Here is an 18595-nt window from a genome sequence, read left to right on the forward strand (position 1 = left end):
AGAACTGGCTCACCGTGCGCCCCTCTCTGTGCAGGTAAACAGATCCAGGTGCTCTCGGGCCACCTGCAGTGGGTGTACTGCTGCTCCATCTCCCCGGACTGCAGCATGCTGTGCTCTGCTGCTGGAGAGAAGTCGGTAAGGCCCAGCGCCGGGTGCCCTCTCCTCCGCGGCCGGAGTGCAGTGAGCCCGGGCGGTCTGAACCGGGTAAATAAGGCCGGTGCCTCCGGATCAGCCTGTGCAGGAGGCATGCTGTCGGGCAGGGCTGTCCCCCTGCACGCTTCTCTTTTGATTTGCTTGTGGACCCAAACCACAAGAGAGGTGAGCCCTCATCACTGGAGGAGGGCTGCTTGCCTTTACAACATGGTAAAGGTGTGCTTTTAAGATTTCCTTTCCTCTTGGAGTCTCAGATTTTAAAAGTTGCAGCCCCCTGTATGGATCCAAATTTCCCTCCTTTGAACCATTTAATGTGAATCTGGGTAATGGGGATTTCCCTTTCAAATCAGAATGTACGGTTACTCGTTGAACTTTGTTCTGAAATCCGGCCTGTCATTTAAGTATTATAAACCCAAGAACAAGCCGGGAACAGTGTGTGTGTCTGATCTCACATCTGCATTGAGCGGTTTGCTGTGACTGACTCGGAAAGTGAAGAGTTCACTGTGTGGGACAGCCCAGGTGGTTAATCATTCATTTGGGGTTTGGAACTATATGATGGTGTGTTTGCAAGGGAACAAAATAAAATCCCATTTTTCATGATTCTCAAAAAGATTTCAGGTGAACTGTGTCAGACGTATGTACAGTTGTGGGGCAGATTCCCACCGTTCTGTGAACACATGGTATAAAATGGCTTGGCAAGGTGCCACAGCTTTGTTGGAAGCCCGGCAGCTCACCTCTGACCCGTTTTTGCTTTTAACTGAAAGGACCACATAGTGCTTTATTGGCACATGCTGTGAATTTGCAAACAGGGCTCAGAAGCAGAACTGGGAAGCCTCTGGATACATTTCAGCCCGTAGACTTCCTGAGGCTGGCTGGGTTTCTTCTCCCTTAGACCAGGCTCCTTGAACTTGTGCGCTGGTCAGGTGCCTCGAGAATTCAGACCTGGAGCTTTCCCCAAGCCCCCGTAGTGCATTCTGGGAGAGTGGTCCGAAAGCAGGGGGAGAGCCTGGCTTCACCTGGCGTTGCCGTGTCCTTCACTCACTGTTCATTGTTGCTGCCCGTCACTGGGCACCTGTTCCCTTGCACAGGTGTTTCTGTGGAGCATGCGGTCCTACACATTAATCCGGAAGCTAGAAGGCCACCAAAGCAGTGTTGTCTCTTGTGACTTCTCCCCTGACTCTGCCTTGCTCGTCACAGCCTCTTACGACACGAACGTGATCATGTGGGACCCCTATACTGGCGAGAGGCTGAGGTTACTCCAGTAAGGACGGGGTCTCTGCTTCAGACCTTGTTGCGGGGGGACTGATGGGAAAGCTGCTTTGGGTTAGGCATGGCCCGCGCAGGGGCCGGGGCCGGGTAGGCAGGGGCGGGGGGGTGCTGGGTGAAAGGCGTGGGGAGCTCATGCTGTGGCACTTCTTTGTCACTTAGATTCTCAGTTTAGACCCGAGGGCCTTCAGGGCTCCCGATGTAGGAGGCTGTGTGTACGTCTCTGGATTCAGTGTTCATGAAACCTCAAAGTGACTCTTTCTTTCCATTTACTAATAACTGTAGTAGCAAGTTCAGAACGATCCTCTTACCGAAACTGGTATTTCCAAAATGAATTTTCAATGTTCTTACAAACTTGCATCTTTTTTTTGGTCTCTGTTGTTTTCTAAAGCAAATAATAGGTAGCCTATAATTATCATGTATCTTAGCCGAAAAAAGACTTTCAGTTTGTACTGCGGCATTAAAGTGAGGGCTGACCTACTTTGCATAAGGAAATGAGCACAGGGAGTGTGAGTAACCCTTCAGCCCCTTCCGCCAGACACTTAGGAAATGCGTTTTTGTCTTTCTCCTAGTCTGCTTTTCCCGAGGTTTTCCAGAGGGGGTAAGGACGGGTCTTTGAGCTTATCATAGCCCCAGCACTGAAGTGAGGACAGAGGGTGGAGAGTAGCCATCACCCCAGGCCTACTGTCCTCTTTCTTCTCCACAGCCACACCCAGCTTGACCCCCCAATGGATGACAGTGATGTGCACATCAGCTCCCTGAGATCTGTGTGCTTCTCTCCCGAAGGCCTGTACCTCGCCACGGTGGCAGATGACAGGTAAGGAAGAGACATCTGGAGGTGTGGCCTCAGAGCAAGTCCCGGCAAGTAACTGAAGCATCCCCCTCTGGGGCTAGCCGCACAGCTACTAACGCGCCAGCCTTTCTCTTCTTTCTCGTCCAGACTCCTCAGGATCTGGGCCCTGGAACTGAAAACTCCAATCGCATTTGCTCCTATGACCAATGGTCTTTGCTGCACATTTTTTCCACATGGTGGAGTTATCGCCACAGGGTATGTGTCTGATAGCTGAGCAGATGGGGAGCAGTTTCTGCTGAGTGTACTGGGTAGCTTTTTAAGGAAAGCAGGCCTCTAGAATGTTCTTGCCTATGATGAAGCCTTTAAGGAAATCCAAGAGGACACACAATTCTAATATTTTATTCTGCCAGGATAGGTTATCATTTACTTTTAATCTAAGAGTAATGAAAGAGTTATGACTCATGCCACTTAATGGGCCACGTCCACAAGAAGGCCTGAGTCGGGATGATGCAGAATTTCTGGGAAACCATTTAGGGCAGAGACCACCTTGCAGGGAGCATCTATGATTCAGGAGGCGGCACTCTTCTCTCTATTCATTTGAACTCATGGTGTGATTCAGAAGGGGCCGAGCTCATGGATAGCACGTGGGTATCGGAGGTGTCTTGAGTCCTTCTGATCCTTTCAGTGGCCTGAATTATTCAGCATCACACCCTTTACATCGATTTCGACCATCAGGATTGCATCTAAGGGCCGCGCATCGCACTCCCCGGGTGTCTCCTGCTAATGCAAGTGAGAGTAGAAATACTAGTATCCGTCACTGGGAAAACGTGTGTTTTTAAGGTCCCTCTTAAAGCGTCGGTTTCTGTTCCATTTCAGGACAAGGGATGGCCATGTCCAGTTCTGGACGGCTCCTCGGGTCCTGTCCTCACTGAAGCACTTATGCCGGAAAGCCCTTCGAAGTTTCCTGACCACCTACCAAGTGCTAGCACTGCCGATCCCCAAGAAAATGAAAGAGTTCCTCACATACAGGACTTTTTAAGCCACGCGCCATAGTCTTACTTGTTTTCTTGTAGCAGGATCAAGCTTCCTGGCAAAGGAGCAGCTGGAACGATGGGCCAAATGGCTGGTCTTGGATTGAAATAGAATTTCTCTTTGACATGGTGACCAGAGTAGAGCAAAAGCAGCTTCCGGTGGACTAGTCATCCAGGTTTCTCTGTGTGACCTGTGGCACTCAGTTGTGGAAGGGATCCTGGCTCCGTGGCGGCAGAGCCTAACCCCAGATCCTCAGTCCACTTAGAAACGGCTGCGTCAAACACTTTCTAAAATCCTTTCGACCCAGAGTGCATGACTCATGTTGATTTGATAAGCAGAGTAAGGCCTCGAGAGCCTCTCTGTTGGGTGGATCATTCCCTCGACTGGCGAGTGGGCAAGTGGGCAAGTGTTGGCTTCTGCCTGGTACTTGTCACCGTCGTGTTTCAGATGCGGTGGTGATTGTTTAAAGTTCTCTCCCGTTGTGTCAGAGTGGCTTTGCTGGTGGCAAGTGCTTTCCTTCCTCGAGCTCCCCTCTGACCAGCAGGACCAGGTTTTCATGGAGCCGTCTGCTGGGAGGTATCAGCTAAGTTACAGGTGACTCAGAGGCTGTGCTCCTGACTGATACACTATAAATGGCTTTTTTTTTTTTTTTGAATAAGCAGTGGTGTGCATGTGCAGATGACGAGCGCGTGTGTCCAGTTACACAAGGACGTATTCCTCAACTGCATGACTGTCCAAAATGGCGACTGAGTTGTCGGCAGTTTGCTGGTGGTAGCCTATTTATTTGTATTTTCTCCACAGATGTTAAGGTACAACTGTGTTTCCCTGGTATCTAAAAACCATAGTTCTTAAGTCGAACGGTTGTGAAGATGTCTCTTCTTCGTGGCGTAGAGAATTGGTGTTGTCGCCCCTTTGGCTGACTGTCGCGTCTGAGGTCTGACTTTGCTGCTTTGCCTCATCAGACAAGTCAGCCCGTTTCACCTCTTCCCCCTTAACAAAAATAGCTCCTTGAAAGTACTGTTCTCCTTCAGCGGCGTGTAGTTCTCTGATCAAGACACCTCATTGCAATGAAATCTGCCTTTGGAAAATTTAATATATTTTAAATTATTTTAAAAGAAATGCAACATCTTATCCTTTGGCTTTCTTACTAGGTGCTTTGTGGAGGCCAGTGTTAACGTGATAAAACTTGTCGCAAAAGTACAAGCGTCTCCTCTACCGCCTTTGTTGCTGGAGAAAAAAACATTATTTTTGAGATGAGAGGCTTTCGTTGAAGGAAAAGTTAAAAAACTTTTGGCTGTTTCATTTTTTCCACTAAGAAAAAAAAAATAAGACCTTTTAAAACAAGTGAGGACAGCGGGGAACGGCTGGGGCCAGTTTTACTCCGTGGGGTCATCTTGAACCGTCCCGGCGCAGCCCAAGAGGTTCTGGGTGGCTTCCCCGAGGCCCCTCTGGCTGTTAGCTCCAAACTTTGCTTGGGACCCTCAAGGAATGAGGTGTCCGTGGATGCGGGAAATGACCAACCTCTCCCTTTTGATAGTCTGAGAAGCTGACAACTTGGGAGAGAGCAGCCTCCGAAGGAAGCTTGATCTGTGACATGGGGGTACAGGGGAGGATCTCACATATAGGCAAGTTGAGTTAGTCAGCGTCTTTCTGACTGGGGAAGGGAAGAGTCGCTTGTAACAGCCAGCATGCAAGCTGCTTTATTTTTACTGAAAAGAATGCAGGCAACAAAGGCTACCTGTTTGCTGCAAGAGACTGCCACCCCGTCCACAGGGCCCTGTCCTTCCTGCATTGGTGGGGGGGGGGGGGGCGGTTTGGAGCCTGGGCCCAGGGCACCTGCCCCGCCCGTGCTGACAGAAGCCCAGGTCCCTACCCCTGCTGTCCCTGCCACAATCAGGAACGTGCTAGTAGAAGAGAAATAAAAAGACAATTTTAAAGTAAGATAGCTGAGCCCATCTACAAGAGTACAGACAGCAGTTTAGCCCAGAAATCGATGCACACCTCTTTATCTTTTGACACCTACTCAGAGCAGATCCGGAGACCACGCCCCCATTGAGATCTGTGCACTTCAGCATGGGGCTCCTCTGTTCACTTGGAGTTAGAAGACGCTGCCCCACGGGAGGTTGGGAAGCCCTAGGTTCTAGAGCAAAATGGGACAGGCCGATTTCCTGTCTTCCAAGCAACTGAAAGGTAAAAGCCTTAGGGCTTTAAAAAAACAACAGAAAAAAAACCCAAAAAACTCACTGCGCTTTCTTTTTCCCCATAAAACACAAGTGGGCAGTGCAGCAGAGAGCTGGGCGTTTCAACTGTTCTTTACCTGCTCTGCCCGGCCTCAAATGCTACTTTCTAAACCTTGGCCCAACCACGCCAGGAACAGTTCCCAAAGCTTGGGGCGATCGTGGCGTTCGTGCCCAGCTGTGACTCAGTCCCACCGTCTGGTCTCTGTGGGGCCTCCGAATCCCTGCGAATGGGCTCGGTGTTCAGGCCTCTGTGACAATCAGGTCCCTGGTGACCTGGAAAGCGGCAATGAGGGAACTCAGCTGAATCTTCTCGTTGGTGCCTACAGACAGTCTGTACCTAAAAGAAATCAAACAAAAGGTAAGAATAGAGTATCGTGGACAGCGGCCTCTTGACAAGAGAACAAGAGCAAAGACGAACAGAGTGCTGGAGGGGGAAGGCAGGTGATCAAACTTGATCCTGGCTGGTCATCTTCGGTGTCCCCTGACATTTTCCTCTCTGCCTGAACATTCATTTACCAACTCCACTGAAGCTGGTAAGGAAGAATTAGAAAGAAGTTATCAATGGCAGTGTTCTGAACTTTGTGCTAGCTATCTAGACGTATGCGGAACTGAAGTGATAGGGATTTACTTCTTCACTCACAAAATGCACTGAGAGATTTCCTTAATTCACTTAGAAGAATGGTGGACTGTGGTTCTGTGGCCTAGTTAGTAAAGCAGGACACTGGTGATTCATCTTGCCACCTTTCCAGGGCGCAGCCAGGGAAAGCAAAATCATGACGTTTGTCACGTAGGGAGAAGTGACCTCGTGTGCATGCGAGAGCCCGCAATAGCCAATCACAGTTGGCCCCGTGCTGGCGTCTGTTTTGAACCCAACGCTTCTGTCCACATACATGACTGCTGCCAGCTCCACTGGGGGCTGATGACTGTTTATGGAACCAGGCAAAGTGGAAAATGGAGTTTGTGTTTACTTTGCCTCCCAATATGCTTTGTTAGAGCAAAAGGCTTTAATAACAGCTGGGCAGCTGCTTGTCCCCAAATGACCTCGATGCTGGGACTGAAGTGGGCCGTCCAGGTAACTGCACTTCTCGAACCAATGTGGACCGAGCCTTTGAGGTCTAAGGAGAGGCCTTTATCTCCAACATGTTACTGAGCCGAACCTGTCCTTGTGTTCATTTGTATATTTAACAAGCAAATCAAACCCTTCCCGTGTTTCTTTCAGTGATCCCACCAAAAACTAGATTATGCCATGTAGGAATGACAAAGTTGGAATCAAACAGGTAGAAAGAAAAAATGCACAACAGAGTAAAAAAAGGAAAGGAATCAAAGTCAGGAAGCACTCACTCTATGTCTGCCATTTTGGCCAATAACTGTACTCGAACTGAAGATGGAAAGTCAACTGTGGGGAGAAACAAATTCAAATGAGTGAGGGTCTGCCACTCCCTAATACAATAAAAAAAAAGTCCCACGACAGTTATGAGCTTACACGTCAGGGGACACTAAAGGTGTCTGGAGCTGCCACGCCTCTAAGGAAGTGAACACTGGATGAGTCTTCAGTTTTTACCCATTTTGCAAGCAAGTTCCAAAGTGATCACAAGAACCCAGAGAGGTATCGACGCTGCTTTAGGAATGGGGCAGCTCTAGGAGTGAACGGGAAAGCCAAGTTCTCACTTGTTCTGCCAATTTTAAAAACAAATCACTGATCTTTAAATCTATTCATACTCATTTTCCACAATCCAAGTGCAGAGCTGGGCTCGAGCCGACCACATTCTCGATCAGCTGGCCTGGATGAGGCCCTGAGAGGCACGGGCAGAACATTCGCGGACCCAACTGTTGGCAGTTGGCTGCCGCGGGGGGAAGAGCTGCCCCGAGGAGGCTGCACGGCAGGTCACCCAGGGAGCCTGAGAAAATCCGGATGCCCCCAAACGGCCAAGTGATTGGTCTGGGGTGATTCCTCCATGCTGCCAAGGTTGAAAACCAGGTCTCTGTACAGAAGATATGGCGGAGTATGGAATATAAAGACAGTTTACTGACAGTTTACTACTCTGCTTTATGCCCTAGACAGATGTTCCCCCTCTTCCCTTTTGGGGGAAAATACCCTGAGAAATATGAATTAAAAATACTGTTTCCTGCTGTAAAATACAAACCCTCCGAGGAGAGAAAGTTAGCCCCCTGGAGTTGCTTCCCCAGGAGTCTGAGAGGTTAAGAGTCGTTTTGGAACAAAGTTTTAAATAGCAACAAGAGAAAACGAAAACCGTGGGCGGGGGGGGGCAGGTTTAGGCTTCATTCCTGTTTCTCTGCTTCAAAAGCGAAGCCTTGTGTTCCCTGGCCCCTGCCCTTAACCGCCCCACTCGCCGCCTCCCGCAGCTTCTTGGCCGGTGAAGACCAAGTTACCTCTGTGCACAAACAGGTGGATCTCGGTCAGGATGTCATGGAGCGCCAACCCCTTGAGCGTCTTCAACTCTGTAATATCTAGGGAGGAACAGTTAAGGCAAAGGGCCGGGTTCCGGAACAAACGGGCGCACGGCAATTTGAATCCCAAGCCCGTTGGGGGTGACTTCTGGGAAAGCTTCTCACCCCAACGTGCTGTCTCAATCTAGCTGTGTCAGGTGGGCCCCAATTCTAACCTTGTCCTAGGTTTTCAACTTCCACAAGGGCTTTTGGATAGAACGGTCTCTGGCCAGTAGAGGACAGAGCTGAATGCGTCCCCCAGAAGGTGTCCTCTCACTGCCCCTGGCTTTGAATCTCACAACAGAATAAGAGTAATGCTGGCCACTCAAGAACGATCACATCTGGGGCGCCTGGGTGGCTCAGTGGGTTAAGCCTCTGCCTTCAGCTCAGGTCATGATCTCAGGGTCCTGGGATCGAGCCCCGCATCGGGCTCTCTGCTCAGCAGGGAGCCCGTTTCCCCCTCCCTCTCTGCCTGCCTCTCTGCCTACCTGTGATCTTTATCCGTCAAATAAAATCTTTAAAAAAAAAAAAAAAATGGTCACATCTGCCAGCCCCCCGCACCAAGGTTGTCCTGCTGCTCTCATCCATGAGCAAGGGGGCCTCAAGCTGTACCCACGTCAGACTCCTTTGGGAAGCACGTGAGGGCCTTAAGGACGGGACCTGCCCCACCCCCAGACACGTGTTCCCTCAGCAAGCGGACCAGCCCCACGAGCAGCCACGGTCTCTGGCCAGCGGGGTATAGGTGCTGGCTGCGGCCTGGGCTCCCGGCCAGGCAGGGGCCTCAGGTACGTCGTGCGCCATCCGCAGGCCGTGAGGAAGGATACTTCTGTAGGCCGTGGTGAAGTCTTGATTCAACATCCAGTCCAGAATGTTGGCAATGTCGGACTTGAGGGGGTGCCCGGTGCACGTGTAGACGGTCTCCTCCGTCACCTTCCCGAAGGCCATGTTGGTGCTCTGTGCAGACGGAGGGGGAGAATGGTGGCTGTCACAGCGGCCACCACGCTGCACACGGGTCACGAGGGAGCTGAGGCCGCTGTGCGGGTGTTCTGGCTCCAGAGCCCGTCCCTCGCTTTACCTCGTTTGCGGCACGTTAGTCTTTCAGTTACTCGAAACCCAAAGATGGGGGGGATATCAGTGGTACATGATGATATCGAGATCCTCCCAGTTTCTCGATTTCTGAATTTACAGGTTGGCTGCGCTACTACTTTTGTCTTTCTCGAAAACCGCTTCCAAAGCGGCGGCTCGAGACCTGCTCCGGCGGCACCGTACCTGCAGAATGTTCAGGGCCCTTCGCATGTCTCCGCTGGAAAGGGTCACAAGTGCTTTCATCCCGTCCTCACTTAGGTCCACTCTGAAAGGAACGAGGCAGGAGGAAGTAAGAGGAGCTCAGAAAGCACGAGCATTCACCAAGGAGGCGACTAAGGCTTTGAAATAATGAAAAAAAAAAAAGGGAAGGACACAGTTAACAGTACTCTCCCGGTTGGTGGGGGATCTCGAATTCGCTCTGGTCTTCAGGGCTATGGGCTTCATATTAGCAGGGACCACCCACCCCGAGTCGGGCAAGACCCTCACTGAGGACCAATCATTGCTGTGTTGAGCAACTGGCTTTGAATTCTGTTCTGAGAGGCAAGTGCGCTGGCGAGAGCTATGGTCACGGAGGCAGAGCACCTCCCTTCAAAAAGCAGCAGCTTGGGCTGGCTACGGGCTTGGCAACTGGTTAGACAGAAAGTAATGTCTCAGTACCTTCCCTCCTAGTCCCAAAAGGCTGGAGGCATCTTAGCAGAAGGGACTCTGGCAGCACGCAGTTGCCAATGACAAAAGGAGAGTAGGAGGAAGTCGGGACAGCTTCCAGGGGAGGGCGATGGAATCAAGAGAAGAACCAAGGGCTTCCTGCGAAGGCTGTCCATGAGTCGCCGGGGAAGCCAGCAGCTCGCAGACCCTGATGCTGACTCTGGGCCAGGCACCCTCCTTAGCTCTTAACACGCCTCATCACCTTCGACTGTAAACCCTCCAGCCAGCCCAGGGCCCTGCCTCCCAGTCCCCAAGGCCCTCAGCTTTCCTGCTTTCCCCTGTACTTACTTCTCTTCTTCTACGACGTGTTCCAGGCGGGGGACCATCAGTTCAGGAGTCAGGGGGCCGAATCGGAACCTTGTACACCGGGACTGCAGGGCGGGGATGATCTTTGACAGGTAGTTACAGATGAGGCAGAATCTGGTATTTTCCGTGAATTTCTCAATCACTGGCAGGGGAAAAGAAAACCAGCTCCTGTCCATTCTGAGCCTTCCAGAGCCCTGGAGGCCCCGTACTCTTCTGTGCTCACGTGCACAAGCAGAGGCCGTCCACGGGTCGGGGCGCTATGGGAGAGAGGGGCTGTGGCTGGGGTGGCCAGGACTGGAAGCCAGCCATCCTCCTCCCCAAAGCTGACGGACATGCCACTTCAATGAGATTTTATAAAATGTGTCCCTTCCTTCTGAGGTGCCATGATTCTGGCGTCCTTGCCATCCTGCTCCGTGGCGCTATGAAATCCAGTATTTCTGTCCTTTTGCATAAAACTCCACCTGGCAGGTTGATGACGCCCCACCTTCTAATGGGGCGAGGGGGTGGCTTGTTGTGGACTTCCCAGTGGACTCCGTCTCCAAGCCTTAGAACATTCAACAGAACGCTAATCGAATTCAGCAAGCTTAGGAAACACCGGGTGCGTTCTGTAGTTACCCAATGTTCTCGCACAGGGACCTGCCCAGACTGACAGTCACTGCACAGAGCAAATGCTGAAGAAAGGCTGCCAAAGCTTTTAAGATCCGAAGACACTCTAACTGTCCTCCTCCTCCCCTCAAACCCACTCCTTCTCCCAACTCTGCAAGACCGTTCCTGTCTCCTGGCTGATTACCTCAGAATCTTAACGAGAGAGATTACCAGTGGCCTTTCAAAGAAATCCACTGCACCAGGGCCCTAAGACAGACAACTCATCTGATACTCTCCTTCCCTGCCAGATCAGCCCCTTGGCAAATAGAGAAGTCATGTCAGCTTTCTGAGTGTGACTACATTTCCAGAATTGTTTTCCTGGCTATTGTCTATCTTAGGGTACCAAGAGCAGAAAGGTCTACCCAGGAGTTTAGGAACAACAGACTTTCCATATCCACCACCCCCCATTCTAAGACTACAAATTCCCGAGACGCCTGGGTGGCTCAGTTGGTTAGGTTGCTGCCTTCGGCTCAGGTCATGATCCCAGGGTCCTGGGATCGAGTCCTGCATCGGGATCCTTGCTCAGCAGGGAGCCTGCTTCTCTCTCTGACTCTGCCTGCTTGTGCTCTCTCTTTCTGAAAAATGAATAAATAAAATCTTAAAAACAACAACAAAAACTACAAATTCCCAACCCCACATTGAACCCTATGGAAGAGGATGGGACACCACTGTCTGGTCAGACTTAAAGTCCCACCAAGGCCTCTATCTTTCAGCTGCTGAAAGAGGAGACCCCCAGTACCGAGAGCTTTGGTCTAGATTGTCGGGTGGGATACAGAAAGGTCAGCAGATTTCTCTGGGCGGGAAGATGAAATCGGTCAACAAGCCACTGCATGTCTCATGTCCCAAGAGTCTAATTCTCTCTTGAAGGCACTCCTGAGCCAACACACCATTCCTGGGAGAGCTTCCTACCTCTCCTCAAGGCGTTCTGGGCATCCTGAGTCATGGCGTCCGCTTCATCCAGGATCACTAGTTTGAAGCCTTTCCTAGGAAGACAAATGGCACCATCTGAAGATGTCTTCAATCTCCCCTCCACTTCTGGGCCGAACCTACAGGTACACTATGCCATCAGGCCCTGCCTCAGAGAGTCCATTCCTCCTCGACCTGAGCAAAGCAGGCTTCTGTGGTCACACAGAGGACAGGCCTGTCACTCTACTCTTAGAGGAACTGAGGTCTGACTTGGGTATTTTTGTTACATTGCTCCTCCTGGCACGTTTGCCTTTCCTCTGTGCACACAGGGTGTCCTGTTCTTCGGGCCTGGCTCTGCTTTTCTCCACCACCTTCGCCCTCGCACATGCCTGTCTTTTCATCTTTTCCTTGTTCACCACCTCCCCGTGATCCCTCCCGATCTCAATTCATGTTTGTTTAAATTCAAACTAGCTCATCTGGTCTTAGGATGTAAACAGTTTTTGGTCAACGAATCAAATGAAGTTAATGCTTCCCAAACAACCTGCTAATGTAGACTTAGGTGAAATTTTATTTTGGAATTATTTCTTACTAGCATTTTTATACCTCTTTTTCATGGCTACTTTTGGTGAAGTCATTTTGTACCTTTACAGACAAGCAAAGGGGAGGATTAAAAAAATAAACCTCTGTCATCTCACTGATCAGAGTCTCTAGGGAGAGAAATTATGCAAATAATTCTTACTTAAATATTGTCCTTGTGCTAGCAAAGCTCAGGATGGGTCCCCGAACGATATCTATTCCTCGGTCATCTGAAGCATTCAGCTAATGCAGGAGAGAGAAGCCAGAGTAAATTAGAAACATGTTTGTATGTCATCTACAAACTTATTTATCTTTTTATCCACCCAGCTCGGCAAGCTAGGTCTCTAGGTCTAACGACAGCTATGAAATAAACACTATTAAAAACCAAGATCACAACTGTATTTAAAACTCACAACTTGCTACACCATTACATTACGTTCTGAAAGGCAAATGACTGTGTTCCCTTCCGCACTGGAGGACAAACGCTGACATACTCTGGCGGAGTAACTCATTGGCCTGACCACCATGAACAGCACCTCTGGCATGAACAGAATCATGCTGATGTGAGCCACCACAACCCAGAGCAACCCAGAAGTTACCCAGTCTTTAACATACTGAAGGAAGAACACTGGTGGCAGTAAGGTTCTAAGATCTATAATGAAAAAATAAGTTAAACGTTTTTTTCTTGCAAAAGACAATATTTGCAATCTTGTAATCTACGGGTATCAGTCCACTCTCAGAGCAAACAGATGGCATATGCAAATTCAGGGATTTGAAGAGAATGACATGTAGAGAGATTTGAAACGGCGGGGGCGGGGTGGGGTGGGGAAACCACAAGAGCTGTGCAACTCCTCTGCAACTGCTGGGGCCCACTACCAACCCCAGGTCTTAAGAAGGCTGTGGGATCGGGGCGCCTGGGTGGCTCAGTGGGTTAAGCCGCTGCCTTCGGCTCAGGTCATGATCCCAGGGTCCTGGGATCGAGCCCCGCATCGGGCTCTCTGCTCCACAGGGAGCCTGCTTCTTCCTCTCTCTCTGCCTGCCTCTCTGCCTACTTGTGATCTCTCTCTGTCAAATAAATAAATAAAATCTTTAAAAAAAAAAAAAAAGAAGATTGTGGGATCTGCCCAGCAGGCAGGGATGCTGTCAGTCTGTGGTGACCCCCGAGACAGAACCAGGCACCATTCTCCTTCCCCCAACTCCTGCCAGGGCCCCTATTGGCCAAACGTAACCAGGGGGAGCCAAACGACAAGGCAGCCTGTATTCAATACAATTCAGCCTTCCAGGGCAAGAACGGGAGGGAGCCACATGGAGAAGAACTCTGGATGGGCACATGGAAGACAGCAAGCCACCGAGTGACCACTCACTCAGGGGCCCCAGAGTGTTTGCGTGAAGTTGGCAAAGGCAAAGAAAAATATCTAGCCCTACCCCTGTCCTCTAGCTAATGCCAATCCAGGCCCAAATGTCGACTCTAGATAAAAGCCACTCGAGACCTTTTGTCTGTTTCTTTCCCCACCTCCAGCACAGCAACTTACTTGTAAAGTAAGACAAATCTAAGAGAACTAAGAGACTCGAGTTCTTTGCAGAGTAAGAAGAATCCTCTTACTTACCTCCAAGACCATGGAGCCAAATTCCTTATCTTTGTACAGCTGTTTTGCACAGGCCAGGATGGTGGAGGTCTTTCCCGTCCCCGGAGGACCATAGAGAAGCAGGTGCGGCAGGCGGTCTTCACTAATAAATTTCTGAACTGAGGATTGGGAAGAAAGAGAGACCCCATCAGTTTCCAAGAGTTGCCTCATTCACCTGGGCCCTTGAGTTGGCTTGAATGCACTCAAACCCACGTTCAAATGAGAGGCAGTTGCAACAAAGAAAAATCTGAAGGGACTCGGCTCTTACAGCCACATTCCATAAAGCTCAGTCAGATACTTCAAGGTTATTACTCAGCAGGGACATCACCAAGAAATTTATACAGGTCCTCCAACTAGAATGACAGCAACTGACATACGGATGCTTACTGGTACTCAAAATGTCCTGATGAGAAATCAGATCGTTCAGTGTCTGTGGCCGATATTTTTCAACCCTGAAATACAATTCAGCATGGATTACAATACATACAAACCCAAGAACACGCTGTCATGTGCAAAAGAATCCTTTCATATCCTAATGAAAAGAGAAAGGGAAATAAAATCCTTTAACTTTGAATACAGACTACTGGTTCTCAACCAGGGACAGTTTCATCCTCCAGAGAGGTGGTATCTGGAGACGTTTTTAGTTGTCACAGTTGGGTGGAGGGTGCTACAGGCCTCCAGTGGATAGGCACCAGGCATGTCACTAAACATCCTACAATGCACAGGACAGCCACCATGCCTGGCCCAGCAAGGTTATAGCCCAAAATGCCCATAGCACTGCTCTCATTTTACCTTTCCAGCTATCTGCCTATAAATAATCTCAACCTGAATGGGCACCTACTATTTCAAAGTAAATTAGAAATGGAACTCACTGGGGAACCTGGGTGGCTCAGTCAGTTAAGCATCTGCCTTTGGCTCAATTCCTGATCTCAGGGTCCTGGGATTTTGCCCTGCATTGAGCTCCCTGCTCAGCAGGGAGTCTGCTTCTTCCCCTCATGCTCATGCTCTCTCTCTCTTTCTCAAATGAATAAATAAAATCTTTTAAAAAAAATTGAATTTGTACCCAAATATACATCAGAAGATGAATGGGTAAGTAAGTGGTGGCCGATCCATACAACAGATTATTCACCCATAAAAAGGAATGAAGCACCCACACCCACTACAACATGGATGAACCCTGAAAACATGATGCTGCGAAAGCCGCCAGTCTCTAAAGGCCACATACCAATTCTATTTATATGACCAGCCACAACAGGCAAATTCAGAGACAGCAGATTAGCGGTGCAGGAAGGGGAGGGTGGGGATGGACAGTAATTGCTCCTAAGTATGGAGTTTCCATCTGCGGTAAAATGAAAAATTTGGGAACTAGAGAGTGACACGGTAGCACAACATTCTCAAAGTACTTAAAGTCACGGAATTATATACCCTCTACGATGTTTACAACTGTAAAGGGTACGTTATGTGTTTTTTCCACGATAAAAACAAACTGAACTCCTTCTTTGACAAGACCAACTTGGAGCTTTCAAAGACATCAGGCCTAGTTCCATCAGTTTCTAAAACAACATTCAGAGGCAACTGTGGAAGTAGGACGGTTACAAGTGCAAGCTCTCACTTCGCCTGGGTTCAAATCCCAACCTGTTTCTAGCTCCAGACCTGGGGCAAGTCCTTTAACGTTTTGGGTTTACAAGCAGAATAATAACTACCTCCCTTTTGGGTCTTTGTAAAGATGGAACATCTAACAGGGTCCCTGCTAATCTAATAAGAAGCCATGTAAATACAACTTAACTGGGAAGCGTTATTATTATCATGATTATTTCAGTTTAGAATTTGAGCAATAATTGCATCGAAGACCCCGGCAAGAGTAGAGAGCATTTTGGCAGGGAGGCAGATGCAAAGTCAGAAGATGCGGGGTCTAACCCCGGTGCTGTCACCCGCAGCGCGTAAAAGGAATGGGGGCGCTGGGAGTAGGGCAGCGGGAAGACCTGGCAAACGTCCTAGAAGAACGGAGGGGGCTGGGGAGCTGGGGATGTCAAGGCGAAAATCTGGGGCTCCGTCCGGGCCAGGTCGGGGGCGGCAGGACGAGGTCCGGCGGGCGGCGGCCTGGCCGCTGGCCCACCCCGGCCACGGATCCCCTCTGCCGCGGCAGAAAGGCCTCCTCCTACCAGGGCAGGTTTCTGATCTTGGCCACCACCGGCTGCTGCTGCTCCTGCTGCGCTGAAGTCTCCATGGCGGGGTGAAAAAGGTATCCAAGTCCGCTGGGATCGCCGCGGCCCCCGGTGGCCTGCACAGTCACTAGCCGCGAGCGGGCCCTGGCGCCCTGGCACTTAGAGTTCGCGCGCAAACGGAACTCTCGCGAGATGTAGCCCCCAGCTTCCGACTTCCTCCCTAGGTCCCGCCCCCTCTCCGTTGCCAAGGCGCCGGTTACTAGGTTACCGGGAGGCGCCGGGCGCCCGACTCCCTCCCGGTCAGCCCTTTCAGCCCAGCTCTGCCCTTTCGCCGGTGCGGCGGGGCTTCCTGAGGCTGGAGACGGGGGAAGCAAGAGAGGCCGGGTCACCCCCTGCAGCGGCCAGCCATCGTTACAAACTAAAGTCCCACGGCCAAAGCCAGTTCCAGCTACCCTCAAAGTTCAAACACTCAGAGTTCGAACCAACGAGAGAGCCTCCAGCGCGGAAAAACCCCGAGGGGAAACAACCCGAAATGACGGGGCCACTTCTTGAATATAGATGCCCAAGGAAAAAAAGGCTCGAAATAAGCTGGGAGGTGAGTACTTCGAATCGATCAACAGCTCCAAACACGCACAACTCCGGTCTACCTCCCAGCCCATGCCCCTCACCCGACACAGTGCGGAGAGCCAAGCTCCAGGAGCAACCCCAGAGTGAAGACCAGAAACAAACTCCCAGTCAGTTTAATAACGTGTAACTGGAAAGGGCTAGCTGCTAAGCACAGAGGACAGGATCCCTAGGATCTGAAGATAGGGGAACGAGTATTGACATTTTAGTGCCTTTTTCTGCAATGAGGTGGTTTTGGACCACTTTTATTTTTTTCTGTTTGGCTGGTCTGTTTTTCCCAGCCATGAGTATGACGAGTATGTATTGCATCTTACAGATTAAATAATTTATCCATAATAAAGCTTTCTTTTTTTTTTTTTTTAACTTGTTGAGAAAGACAATAGGGACAAAAGAGGAGGCTGGCCTGGGGTCAGAAGGGTTCTGAATCAGAAGCAGCTGCTCCCTGCACCTGATTACATCCCTGGCAGCTGCTCTAGGAGCAGAGTAGAGGGGCAGTGAGGCCAATACAGGAGGGAAGTTATACTTGAGGCTAAACCTTGCCTGGAAATTCGGAAGCGGAGAGGGTCAGCTGTGGCTTGTGTGACCGTGGCCAGCTCGGACTCCGCGTGTTCAGATCCTTCGTCTGCCCCTTTGCCACTGGGCCTTGGGCAGCTGGCTTCTCTCCTCGTCCTGTAATCTCTGCTCCAACGGTACCTGCCAGGATCAAACAACACGTGTAAAGCAGTCGGCGCATTGCCGCCTTACTCTCTCCTCCCCTTCTAGCACACTCTCCACCCACCCTGTTCTTGTTTCAAATGTTTCCTCTCAGGCAAAACCTACTCAAGAATCGGCTGGTGTGACTATACCCGCGAGGGCTGATTTCATGCGTCAACGTGACTGGACTCTGGACGCCCAGAGAGCTGGTAACATATTATGCCAGGGCTGTGTCTCCGAGGGTGTTTCTGAAAGTGGTCGACGTTGGAATCGGTGGACTGAGCAAGGAGGGCCTCACCGGTGCTGGTGGGCATCATCCGGTCCACGGAGGGCCTGAATAGAACGGAGAGGCAGAGGAAGGGCGAATTGGCTCTCTTTTTGAGCTGGGGTATCCATCTTCTCGTGCCTTCAGACACCAGTGCTCTTTTTTCTGAGGCCTTTGGATTCAGACTGAATTACCCCCTCTGGCTCCTGGGTCTCCAGCTTGCAGACAGCACATTCTTTTTTTTTTTTTTTTTTAAGATTTTATTTATTTATTTGACAGAGAGAGATCACAAGTAGGCAGAGAGGCAGGCAGAGAGAGAGGAGGAAGCAGGCTCCCTCCCGAGGAGTGAGCCCGACGCGGAACTTGATCCCAGGACCCTGGGATCATGACCTGAGCTGAAGGCAGAGGCCCAAACCACTGAGCCACCCAGGCGCCCCCAGACAGCACATTCTGAGACTTCTTGGCCTCCATAATCATGGGAGCCATTCCTAGAATATATAAATTATATAAACATGAGGGGCGCCTGGGTGGCTCAATGGGTTAAAGCCTCTGCCTTCGGCTCAGGTCATGATCCCAGAGTCCTGGGATCGAGCCCCGCATCAGGCTCTCTGCTCTTCAGGGAGCCTGCTTCCTCCTCTCTCTCTACCTGCCTTCCTGCCTACTTGTGATCTCTGTCTGTCAAATAAATAAATAAAATCTTTTAAAAAAAATTATATAAACATGAATATCAAAATATAAAACATGTTTAAAATACAAAATATATTTGTTATACATAAATGTTATTGATATATAAAACATATATCAATATTACATATACAATGTAAAATATATTGTAAGTCTACGTAGTAAAAAATTAATGATGTGTATATAGTCATTTTGCTAAGGGGCCTTCGTCTTAGAAACACGGTGCCACCATCTCTTTGAGCTGGAAGATGTGACTGAGACTGGACTGAGTTCTCATAAAATTCTGTGTTCAACTGCTGTTCGGTTTGCTTGGAATGCAGAATTCTTCTGCGTGGAATTATCTTATATATTTACAAGGTCATGTGTTGTGTGCCTCCCCAGTG

At 50.0% G+C, this 18595-nt stretch overlaps 2 protein-coding genes across 3 annotated transcripts in view; one reads left to right on the forward strand and one right to left on the reverse strand.

Moving 5' to 3' along the window:
• WSB2 (WD repeat and SOCS box containing 2) overlaps positions 1-4337 on the forward strand; it is an 18195-nt gene extending 13858 nt beyond the window's left edge. For both annotated transcript variants that reach the window (XM_046025234.1, XM_046025233.1), the window contains 5 exons: positions 35-135; positions 1242-1414; positions 2126-2236; positions 2360-2467; positions 3089-4337. In XM_046025234.1, the coding sequence (XP_045881190.1) occupies positions 35-135; positions 1242-1414; positions 2126-2236; positions 2360-2467; positions 3089-3251 (656 nt within the window). In that variant the 3' untranslated portion in view covers positions 3252-4337. The remainder of the gene's footprint in view (positions 1-34; positions 136-1241; positions 1415-2125; positions 2237-2359; positions 2468-3088) is intronic.
• On the reverse strand, positions 4040-16109 carry RFC5 (replication factor C subunit 5). Its single transcript, XM_046025235.1, has 11 exons — positions 15944-16109; positions 14169-14233; positions 13764-13900; positions 12320-12399; positions 11584-11657; positions 10012-10171; positions 9202-9283; positions 8757-8886; positions 7876-7953; positions 6826-6880; positions 4040-5821 (listed from the first exon to the last, which is right to left on the reverse strand). Exons 1-11 carry the CDS (start codon positions 16006-16008, stop codon positions 5725-5727), a joined length of 1023 nt encoding a protein of 340 aa, XP_045881191.1. The 5' UTR covers positions 16009-16109; the 3' UTR covers positions 4040-5724.
• Positions 16110-18595: the final 2486 nt, after the last annotated feature.

The sequence above is a fragment of the Meles meles genome, chromosome 12 (genome assembly GCF_922984935.1).
Source record: "Meles meles chromosome 12, mMelMel3.1 paternal haplotype, whole genome shotgun sequence".
Taxonomy (NCBI): domain Eukaryota; kingdom Metazoa; phylum Chordata; class Mammalia; order Carnivora; family Mustelidae; genus Meles; species Meles meles.